General features: G+C 35.9%; 1 protein-coding gene across 3 annotated transcripts in view; it reads left to right on the top strand.

The window, feature by feature from the left end:
• LOC107708542 (tankyrase-1) overlaps positions 1-12,169 on the top strand; it is a 76,112-nt gene that overhangs the window by 41,091 nt on the left and 22,852 nt on the right. For 2 of the 3 annotated variants that reach the window (XM_016512804.1, XM_016512806.1), the window contains exons 4-8: positions 4,975-4,995; positions 6,674-6,768; positions 6,972-7,038; positions 9,328-9,514; positions 11,824-11,945. In XM_016512804.1, coding sequence (XP_016368290.1) covers positions 4,975-4,995; positions 6,674-6,768; positions 6,972-7,038; positions 9,328-9,514; positions 11,824-11,945 — 492 coding nt within the window. The remainder of the gene's footprint in view (positions 1-4,974; positions 4,996-6,673; positions 6,769-6,971; positions 7,039-9,327; positions 9,515-11,823; positions 11,946-12,169) is intronic. The other variant, XM_016512805.1, reaches the window with a different exon arrangement.

Genomic DNA, 12,169 nt, shown 5'->3' with positions numbered 1-12,169 from the left:
GTGAAATCGTAATACTTTCAGGATTTTTTGATGAATAAAAGGTTCAAAAGGATGGCATTTATTTGAAATATAATTTTTTTTGCAACATTATAAATGTCTTTACCATCACTTTACCATCACTTTTGATCAATTTTTTGTGCCCTTGCTGAAAAAAATGAATAATTAAAAAATCTTACTTATCCCAGACAAAGGTAGTGTACATAATCGTAACTAGAAATTATTAATTGGCTATTATGTAGTGTATGCACATATGTCTCGATAGTGTTGTCTTCACTTTTTTTTTTACTTCAGGTGAAGCTTGCTGTCACCTGAAGTGCTATTTTGTTTTTCCCCCCGTTAGACTGTGAAACGAACAGAGCAGAATGTGCTTTGCCATCTTTGATAAGGTATCATGTTGAGGAAGCCTCTCTGCGCAGGCTGAGATAAAACAAGCAGCGTGCAATCTGTGCAGTGGTTGCCTGTGAGAATGTTAATTCAGTCGCAACTTTTTTTGTTTCATTTCCATATTTCTGAAGATTAACAAATATTTTGTCTATCCAAGCGTCTGTTCCTGGCCCTCATTGCACAATGATGCGCCCCCGTAGAAACGTAGGTGGATGGAAGAAACAGAGCAGATGCGTATGTGGAACACTTGTAGTGTTTCCCGTCTGCCTTTATCTCTTTTTCTCGCTCTCGTTCTCTCGTATACACAGACTTTATTGCAGTTAATTATCATACATGACTATTTGTCTCTGCTTTCCAGCAATAGACTCCTGGGAAAATTTGAGCCCTTGACGGCACATGATTGGAAATTGCATCCCGTCGGACATGCTAGTATTAATGCCTTCAGCGCTCTGCTGGGACTGTCTTTAATGGGGGGGTTAGTGTTGTGATTAGGACGGAGGAACCAGGCGTCGTCTCCCTTTGGGATTTGAGCTCCTTTATTAAAGAGCCCAGTAGAAGCCCCTATAGGAGTCGGCGAGCTGTATTTTTCCCGTATTGCAGGCCTAGTAGAGGGGGTAGTGTCTTATTGATCCTCTCAGCGTGTAACTGGCATTAGTGTGCTCGGTAGCCCCTTCCTGCTGTTGCTTGCATCTAGTATGATGCCTCTCTCTGGACCAGGTGTTTGCTTTAGTATTGCACAGGGACGAAAGAGACCCTCTTCTGTACACTCTCATGTGTAAATCTGCAACGGAGGTGCACTAAAGGGTTACTTAGCCAAGCAACACATTGTTTTCAAAGGCTCCATCCGCGCAGATTTCACGCTAGTTATAGCATGTACCGCAGTCATGGCAACAGCTGGGGAGAAGCACTCACCGTTGACATGGTTACAGGTCACCATTCCTCCAGGCAAGACAAGGGAAAGACATGGACAAAGGGATATTTCTACTCTGAGGAAAAACAAGGAGTTTTAGTTGTTGTCTAGGCACTAAAAATTGTGTAAAATGAATACTCCTTAATTATATTTCAGGATGTGTAATGTCGACTGAGATTAAAGTCTCTTACCAAGGCTGCAATTATTTCAGTAAAAATACAGTAAAAACAGTATTACAAGTTAAAATAACTGTTTTATGTTTTAATATATTTTAAAATTTAATTTATTCCTGTGATGGCAAAGCTGATTTTTCAGCTTTCACACGATCCTTCAGAAATCATTCTATGCTGATTTGGTGCCAAAGAATCATTTCTTATTATTAATAGTGTTGAAAATGGTTTTATATTGTATAAATATATTTTTGTGTAAACCTTTTTTATTTGACAATAGAAATTTCAAAGTTTGTTCATTTATTAGGCTATATGTGGAGTCATGCATTATAAGTCATTCAAAACCTTCAGCATTAATGATAAATAGGATTTTACCTACTTTGGTCATTTTCTTATGTTGATTAAGACAGGACCAGCTGTACAGATTTCATCTGTGAGAAGCATAGAACTGTTTTACCATCTCTAATCCTTTCCAGAGATTTTCTTTTCTTCCTTTTTTTTTTTGTATTTACTCAAAAGTTCACACTGTTCCTCTCCTCATCACAAACCTTTATGAAGTGTGTAATGGTAAAGTATATTACATAGACTTGTCTCTGTATATGTAAATTAGGGATGCACCGAATGTTCGGCAACCGAAATTATTCGGCCGAAAATAGCAAAAAAAGCTCTTTCAGTGTTCGGCCAAATAAGCGAAAAGACAGAATAAATTGTACCGAACAATGATATGACGCGATCAAAGAGCAACCAGCGCAGAGTGAGAGGCGCGTACTCTTTATTATGCAGCACACACGTGAGCAGTGTGGAAGCATTTAAACTGTCGGAGAAAGACGCAAAAATCATTACAAGCACCGACAGCGAGAGAATGTTTAGGACTGCATCGCATGTCTTCAATGAGAAGAGGAAGGGGTGATTGTTGCTGGTTACTGCATGATGATTTAAATCATGAAATGGCCTTAAACAATTAGTAAATAAACTGCAGAACGTTATGTTTTCTAATACACGCGTATCAACATTCATACATGTTAGTATTGTAATTTTACTGTTGTTCTGTAAAATAAAATAAAAAGTAAGACAATAATAATGAAAATAATCATTACAACAGCTCTGTTTTAATACATTTATTATAACATTCACACATAGTGTTCAAATTAGGATCTGTAATATTTTCTAATGTTTTAAAAGAAGTCTCTTCTCAGCAAGGCTGCTTTTAATTGTACAGTAAAAAAAATAAAAAATAAATAAAAATACATGCCTTATTCAAGATTCAGGTTCAATTATTATTTTACTAACTTATTAATTTTAAATTAAATTGTGCTTTGTTGGTATAGTGTCTGCTAGAATGTTAAAAATGTTCAGTGTTAAATATTTTTAAATTGTTGTTTTGTAATAGATTTTTTTTCTTTGAAAAGCAAGACAAAACAGTAAAAAGCTCATTTTGGCTTTTTATTTTCTGCAATGGTGGAAAAAAAAATTGGCAAAATACATGGAGAAAAAAACTCGAAAAACCGTATTCGGCCTTCGGCCCAGTGTTTAATTTTGTTCGGTTTCGGCTTTGGCCAAGAATTTTCATTTCGGTGCATCCCTAATGTAAATGGAATAAAAGAAAGTATTTTAATATATTTTTTCATCTTTAAAAAAAAAATTGAGTGGCTCAGTGTTGTTGCAGACAAGGTCAGCTTCAGTGTGCAATGATTTGTCTTATTGGCAGCCCATGCTTGAATGGGCAGAATAACCCATTTAAATGACCTGCACTCTCCGTCTCACTCTCACGCTTCAGGGTCTGTTGGCAAAAGGTCAACCCTGCCACGTAGCTTTACTGTCGCTTTCTGTTAGAAGCCATCTGAATCGGCACAGATCTTCGCTCTAGTTCACCTGTCTGCTGTTTCTGCCAGCACCAGAAAGATGTTATGTGACAGAGCCAAATGCACTGAGGGTACTCTGAGTTTCATTATTTGCGAATTCTATTCCCCTAAAACAAAGCAAAAGCTCATTTTAGCATTCCACCCATTTTAAACAGTGTCAGGATGTTGCGATCTGGATTATGTAGGGGGTAATATTTCCAGCTGTACATCTTTAGGCAACACATTCATCTTAAATGATTCAATAGGAACAGCTCTCGAGTGAGACGGCAATTCTGCTGGTGTGTCGTGCTCTTAAAGAAATTGATGGAAGATCTGTGCAAGAAGCAGATTTAATAGCCTACGGTTAAGCTGCCGTTATATTTTGTCTTTTACTTTTCATTTTGCAGAGAGCACAAGATAACGTGGATCTGCAGTATGTGTCTTTCCTGTTAGTCCTGTTTGCTTTGGGTAGGACTGACAGATTGGCAGGAGGGGCCAAAGTGATTGAATGTAGCCATGGCTACTGTATGACTGTGTCGCCATGGTGATCCAGCCTCCTGACACGTTACATATGCAAGATTTAGGTTGCTCAGAAAATCCTTAAATGAATATTTCTCACAAGGTAAAATAACTAGGTGTTCCCCAAGGGTCAATTTTGGGTCATCTTATATTTACTGTCACTGTTAAATGTAATGCTCTTTGGGAAGTAGTTAAAATGTTGATATAATGTCAGATTAATTCATTTTAGTCTGAGGATGACCTTGATACTATAATAGATCTGTGGTGCCAAATGAGATTGAGAATATAATCTTTCGTAGAGTACAAACTGGGTTTTGTTTAGATTGATTCAGCAAGTAATTCCGATTTGAAGGAGACTTTATGGTTAGAGAAAAAAAAAAATTGGTGAGTGTTCATGTTTATCATTATTTAAAATGGGTCAAATTTAAATGCGTGTTATTAGGGAAATACACTTATTCATTGCATCTTAAAATGGTTTAGTTTACAGAAGTGTTGCTTTGGTTAACAGATGGTAAGCATGCTATTTTTAATGGTCATCTACTAGGAATAGAAGCACCAGCTAGCATTAATATTAACAAAGTTGGAGACAAAAAGTTTTATTTATATTTAAATTTTTTTATGAAAACAAATTGGCTTCTTTTTTTCTCCTGCTTTGTTCCAATGAACAAAGCCTTTTGTTTTTTGTACTAATAATACAAATTCAGTAGACAATCTAAACACAAGTCAACAGACCACAGTGTTCTGCCACTGGATGAATCATGTAAACCAGCAGCACATGTGCGATCTCTCTGTCACAGCTGTCTGAAATGAGTTTTGGTTTAGTGCCACTGAATCAGTACCAACTCTTCTGTCAAGTCAGCCCAAACTCCCTGGAGAGTAAAAAGAATGATGGACTGCTTGCTCTGTTCGCATATCGTCTTTGTGTTGAAATCATGTAATTTCAGTCTCCATCACAAAGCGGTGCTGCCAATGTGGTGCTGCGCTTTGAACATTGAGCTTGTGCCAATGTCCCAGGTAAAGGTAGAGGACAAAAGACAAGGAATTGTTGCAGGGTGTGCCAGAATTACATAATGCTATCATTTTGTCACTATTTGTTTTTATTTTTGTTCTCTTTTGTTTTATTCCTCATTCTGGCGACATTGTCTATCAGTCGACATCGCAAAAAATGCTGGTAAGTTTTTTTTATTTTTTGCACTCATTTTAATCTCTGTTGGATTTTTTTTTTCTTCAATTTTTTGTACATTATTTTTTCTTTAATTGTCACAATGTGCCCATTTTGGTTCTTTGTTCACACACTGCAGCTTTGTGAATGCAGTGGTTTGGGGTGAAGGTGATATGAGAGTAAAACCTGGTGTGAAAACTCTTCCCTAAAGAGGATGTGTTAGTGTACCACCTGCTTGATAAGTGAGCTTAAAAATACCTCCTGTACCACTACAGCTTTCCACCCCACCACTCACACTTTCACTCGGTTTGTTTCTTGTCTTTTACAACCTCCAACACCCTGGTGTGCATGCCTAGGAAAGCTTGTCACTGCATATTGTTATCATTATTTTGCAATTGAAGGACACAATTTAAAGTTTTCCAATTTCATCTAGATTGATTTTTCATTGTTTTGTGCATTTTCAGCTGTATGGTGAATGATCCATGCTTACCGCAGGAGACTGTGCGGGAACACATGGAGTTTGCGCATTGCACTTTGCTCACATCAATACATTGCTGCGATGGTTTATGACCCTGTGCCTTGTCGCATTTCATTGGAGAACTTTATGCGAATTTGATTTTCTTTGTGCCACCTGATCCTCATTTTTGTTTGATTGTTTTCGATTGGCTTGTCGATTTTCTTTTTGTTGGTGTTTTGTTATTGAATGCAGAATGCATGAATTACTTGATGTCTTTAAGTTAAGAATGTGATTAACTGCTTATTTGAACTGTTTGAACTAATATTTGTGTCATCAGACTTCCTTTTAATTTAAATTTAAATTCTCTTCTCGTTTCATTTTTGTTGGCTTGAAACAAATATCAACCGCTGTCTTTAATTAACACTCGTAACAAATACGATCCTCAAATAGTCATCAGAATACAGGTGATATGAGTTTTTGAAATGATCGCGCTGTGCTGAGGGAACTGTTGTTATACCCCGCTGTGTGCTGCGGTACACAAACATGCAAAAAAATAAGAAATCAGGAAGGGGGCCAACACTTTTTCACAACACTGTATATGATGTTGAATACCTTAATTATTATGTATGTCAATTCTTAAACTCTGGATCATTCTTAGTAAAACAGTAAGACTTGCACAGGGTTGGATTGTCAGGCGGGTTTACAAGCCACAGAGCTACAATGAAGTGTGACTTCTTTAAGGCAAAATTCAGTCACGAGCCTTGTTCTTTCTAGAGGAGAGGAAACCCAGTATTAATTTTTTCCTCACAAACAAAGACCTCCCTTGGTCTTTAGGCAGCCCAATTTCATGGCTACGCTAATACTTTTTAAAGAGACATAAAGAAGAAAAAGGTTCTTGGCACTGCTTTACAGAGGGGTGCTTTGTCATGGCTTTGTTGGATCTGTGTATATAACCGTTCAAAAGTTTGAGATCAGTACGATATTTTGAATGTTTTTAAGAGAATTATAGAATTTGTTTATGGTCACCAAGGCTGCATTTATTTGATCATATTTATAGTAAAACAGTAATATTGTGAAATATTATTACAATATAAAATAACTGCTTTCTGTTTTAATATGTTTAAAATGTAATGTTCCTGTATAAAAGTAAAACATTTTGAGCAAATTTTGAGCAATAGTGTATATCTTACAGTTTTGTCATAACGGTGTTTCCTCTTTTCTTTCTTGTAGTCTACTCCATTGCACCTGGCAGCCGGATACAACAGAGTCCGAATAGTTCAGCTTCTCCTGCAACATGGCGCTGATGTTCATGCTAAAGATAAAGGGTAGGTCTGCTTAAGTCTCCTTTTTTCCTTACTTTCCTGTTTGTTTTTTTACATTGAAATAAATATGGTCTCTATGAGCTAATTCAAATTGTTTTCACTCTGGTAAGAACTTTTGTTCATTAGCCTTCCATTGTCCATATAATACTTAAAGGAAAATCAAATTTTGACCGTAAATGATTTTGTTTTTTGTTTTTTCCCCCCAGTGGTCTTGTTCCTCTACACAACGCCTGCTCATATGGACACTATGAGGTTACAGAGCTACTGCTAAAGGTAAGGACAAAATCCTGAATGGTTGTGCATGTATATTGTAGTGTGACCTATGTTTCCAGTTAAGCAGCTTGTCCTAACCCGGCACAATGCAATGAAGCAACCTTCAAATCTAAGCTTTGTCCTAACCTGTTGCAAGTCATTTTGTCAGTGACTTTGGTTTTTGTGTGTTGTCACACTGGACAGTCCTGTCCACAGTATATTGTCATTGATTCAAAATCCTGCTTCACTTACTACATATTTAAATTTTTCCATGCTACACAGTGTTTTCGGTATCATTGTGGACAGAATAATTACTCTGAGTTTTTTTAGTATTATTTATATACTATTATAGGTGTTATGATTATTTTGAATTAGCTTTTTGACTTTTTATTTTTTTATTTTTTTTATTTTTAGTTTTCATTTGAATTTGTTTCAATTTAAACTGAAACATATTTATTCTCCACTGTAGATGCAAGTATATATGTGGTTCTGAAAAGTATACATACAAGAATAGTAAATAACAGTACACAAAATAATTATAATAACAATAAACATTTACAACCATATTAAGCAGTTACAAGGCACTGAAGTATTTCTAGGATTAACTATAGTCACTATATAATCGCAATAATCAACATTATGTACAACCTTGCTCCGAGCGGGACTCAAATTTACAGCCGTAATGTCATTAGCGCCATCGCGATCGTGGTACACAAGCATATAGTATTGCCGTTAATCTATTTATTCACTCATACACTTATTTATCTAACACACATACTCAGTCTACATTTCAATTTGCACATAATATACTTTGCATAATATTGCGCGCTCTCACTGTACACGCAACTGTCTATTGTTATATACCTGTACATACAATTGTATTTTTTTTTTCTATTGTAATTTTACTTGTTCTATTTTTTATTTATTTTTATTTTTTATTATCTGTGTTTTTTTGTTCTGTCACTGTCATTCTGTTACACTGTGGAAGCTTCTGTCACAAATTCCTCGTATGTGTAAACATACCTGGCAATAAAGCTCATTCTGATTCTGATTCTGATTCTGATCTTCAGTCCGTGACTAACTTCACCCAGAAGCAACAATATACAAATGTTTTAACAATAAAGATGGAATCATTTAAACTTACTTTTTGCTGCACACACAAACCGGAAATCAACTTTGTGGAGAACACTCACTTAGCTCCGCACTAAACGTCCAGACGTACTTCTTTTTCTTTCTAGCGGAACTACTTACAGATGACGCTAAAGCTGTACTGATTTGTAGTTTGAGCTGTCAATTAAAAAGCCCACCAATGACATTCACTGTCCATTGTTGGTTATCAGAGTCCTTCATAACACCTGGATTGGGTTACTTTATCTCACAGCTCAATAAGAAAGTGACTAATTCAATGTACGTCCTACATTTCTGCATATACAGCTTCATTCTGTATGTCTTGTCAGAGTGCATTCTGTCTCAGTGCAAACACAAGCTCTCCCTTGATCCTGAAGTTCCACAGAGTATGGCCTTTAAGCCCAGCTTCCTTTACTTACAAAGCTGTTATATGGAACACTATGCTCACTGTGTGCTCTCCCATGCTCGCTGTGTCAACAGAGCCCTGCGGAGTGGCCAATCTGTCTCTACAACAATGTTTGGAGTTTGATACACAGCAGAACAGAGTATTCTTGGCCTCGGGAGAGCTTATCACAATACCAGTAGCTCCCCAGATCTCCTTAAGATCATTATATTCGATTAAATGTGCTGTGCAATGATCAACAAGACAATTAAGAATCCTCTTATCAGCACAGATCCATTGTGAACACCTGACGTTATCTTGATGTTCCTGAGTTCCTTAGGAGCTTTTGTTTCATTCCTCTCACTTGCAGCTCAAAAGAAGAAAAGAATTTTCCATCCAATTAAAGTAGATGGTGACCAGGGTCTGTCAAGCTCTAAAAAAGCAGTCAAATTGGTTCATACAACTTGTGTATTAAATTTGAAAGAGTTAAGAAAATTATTTTTTAGGAGATCTATCCCTTTAATCATTTTGTACTGTTTACCCCCTGCCTCTGAGTGCAAGTTGATGTCTCAGTCATTTTCTAAATATGTGTTCGATATTCTTTTCGCTCAGTGCTATTAACTCGGCTTCTGGGGCATGGCGGACTCCCTAATAGATAGAAATTCATAATCTATGCTAAAACTACTCTAACTGCTCAAGTAGAACCGCATAATGTTCTCAATGTATTTGAAAATGAATGTTGGTCCTCAGAGTTGGTGCCATCCTTTCCGTGTGATCTCACCCTGAATGTTTTTCTGTAGCATGGGGCATGTGTTAATGCCATGGACCTCTGGCAGTTCACCCCTTTGCATGAGGCTGCCTCCAAGAATCGTGTGGAGGTGTGTTCCCTGCTGCTGAGTCATGGAGCCGATCCCACGCTGGTCAACTGCCACGGGAAGAGCGCGGTGGACATGGCCCCGACCCCAGAACTCAAAGAGAGGCTCACATGTGAGTTTACCTTCTTACCATCTTTAATTAGACTTCTGTTCAAAAGTTTGGGGTCAGTTAGATTTTGAATGTTTTTGAAAGAATATTCTTATATTCGCCAACAATGTAATCTGTATTTATCATGCAAAAGTTGTGTTAGCTCAAAAATGTCAGAAAATTCAAAAACAATAATACTGTGCAATAATATTAAAATTTAAAATAACTGGTTTGAATTTTAATATATTTTAAAATTGTATCGATTTCTTCAGCAGTTTATTTAAATTTTAGCAGTCATTACTCCAGTTTTAGTGTCACACGATCCTTCAGAAATCATTTTAATGTATTTTATGCTGATTTGGTGCTCAAGAAACATTTCTTGTCACAGCTGAAAATATTTTTTTTTTCTTAGTGTGGAAACTATTAAAAGATCATAAATGTCTTGATTAATTGAATGTGTCCTTGCTTAATTGAAAGTATAAATTTCATAATTATAAAAAAAAATCATTCTTTATGTAAGTATATTTGTAAAACAGTGTTGTTATTGTTAACTAAATCTATTAAAAATTGTTTTTGTTAAATAAAATAAAGCTAAAATAAAATATAAATATTAGATCAAAAACTCAAAAAGCCTAAATTAGAAATATTGCCGTGGCAACTAACTAAGGTTAAGATTAAGTTGAAGTACTGAAACTACAAATTAAAATAAATTAAAGCTAAATATAAATATTTTTAAAAAACTAATGAAATTGACAGAAGCACATAAAATTATATAAAATTCCATCTGCATTGGAATTCTAAAAGTATTAAGTGTAATTATAAATAAATGATATAAACAAATATATATATGGCTAAAGTCGGTTGTTAGGCACGACACGCCTTGATGCAACAACTTTTGTCGTTATTATATTAACAATATAGAATATATGGCCTTTCAGCTTTTGTAAAACAGCCTCATTCCTTATTGCTTAAGAGTAAATTAAAGACAACGGACCGGGATCTTTCACCGTTGCTCAGTATAAGTGGCATCAAAGTCCACAAAACTCATCCTGCTCGTTCACCTTGCAAGTGTAAGTGAGCTGGACGCAACTTGGCTCTGATTGTTCCTGCCACCTTCTCACTGGCACTGAGACAGACACATCAAGGTTTAGAGAAAGACGCCTTTAAACATACAATATTCTCATTCTGCATTATTCAAGCGCAGTGGAGACTGAGCTCCAGTCTGCTGATGAGGTTGGCAGGCGACGTCGTTATATATTTTGCCTGTGAATTCTCCATCTGGCTTCTCCCAGTGTGGGGTGGAGTGATGCAGTTTTGACTGAAACTTTACACAATTTGCTGTGTAAAGATTTTCCTTTATCTGGAATTTGTGTTTGAGCTTCGAATATTTTACGATGCAAAGTAGAACAAGCAAATGTTGTAATATTCCTCCTTTGTAAGTCACTTATGATAGTGTCTGGTAAATTAAAAATATAATAAAAATGAATAAAAATATAATATTTATATAATATAACTATAAAATTTCTTGTAATTACAAAAAAAGATAATATACTTAATAAATTAATAATGTACAGTATTTAGTTCTCAGTTCACCATCCTTATTATTAATGGGTCAAGCTGTGATCCAAGAGTGCTAATATTTAATATACCAGTTAAATATTATCTTCTATACTTTTAATACTACTTTTAACTGTTGCATTGTTTTTGAGATATGCAAAGTTGGATGCTTTGACTTCTTTTAAAACCATTTTTATTGACTAAGTAAAATTATACAAATGAATTTTAGTTACAAACTACTCAATATTAATTTATTGATTTATAAAACTTGCATAAAAGCAATATTAAAATTATGATACTATTTTTGCTGATTTGTGTTAAAAAATCAGCACATTACAAAATAAATTGAATTGTTTTAACAGTGTTTTTACAGAATAACTGTTGGCAAATTATGGCAAAGATCATCCAATTGTTGCAACTGCAGTGTTTTGCTAAATATCAGCATGACTGGGATTACCTTTGGCCGAATCCCAGCCGTGCTCATTCAGTAAAATGGCTCTCATGTAGATGGAATAATGTTCCATGCTTTGCCGTTCTTATGAGCAGAAGCATACTAAATTGAATGTGCAAAATTCATTCGATCAGGTCAAACAATTCAGTCATACATTTTAGATATCCTAACTCATATTTTTGCTGCCATAAAGCCAGATTGCATTGTAGCTGTGAAGCCTCAATTACTTTTTTCACGCTATGTCTTGATGAATTATGTCTACCACTGACTTCTGTCAGAGCGTCTTGAATCACCTCTCTAAATATTATTTTTTCCTCCGGTGCAGACGAGTTTAAGGGCAACTCTCTTCTTCAGGCGGCACGGGAAGCAGACATGACCAAGGTAAAGAAGACCCTAGCTTTGGAGATCATCAACTTCAAGCACCCACAGACGCATGAGACGGCACTGGTGAGCCCCTGCTGATTCACTTCAAAGCTCACCAGCTGAGATATCAGGTTGAAGTGCAGATGTTGAAGGGATAGTCCAAAAATGATAATCCTGTTATAATTTACTCACCTTCATGTCATTCCAAACCTGTATGATTTAATTTTTTTCTTCCTAAAACCACAATAGGAGATATATAGGCAGGATGTCCACACTGCTCTGTTCCATGCAATGAAAGTGAATGGTGA

Source organism: Sinocyclocheilus rhinocerous, unplaced genomic scaffold (assembly GCF_001515625.1).
Source record: "Sinocyclocheilus rhinocerous isolate Xijiao unplaced genomic scaffold, SAMN03320098_v1.1 scaffold506, whole genome shotgun sequence".
In the NCBI taxonomy this organism is placed as follows: domain Eukaryota; kingdom Metazoa; phylum Chordata; class Actinopteri; order Cypriniformes; family Cyprinidae; genus Sinocyclocheilus; species Sinocyclocheilus rhinocerous.
Note: the sequence above shows the minus strand (reverse complement) of the source record. Positions and strands in the feature narration are given on the sequence as shown.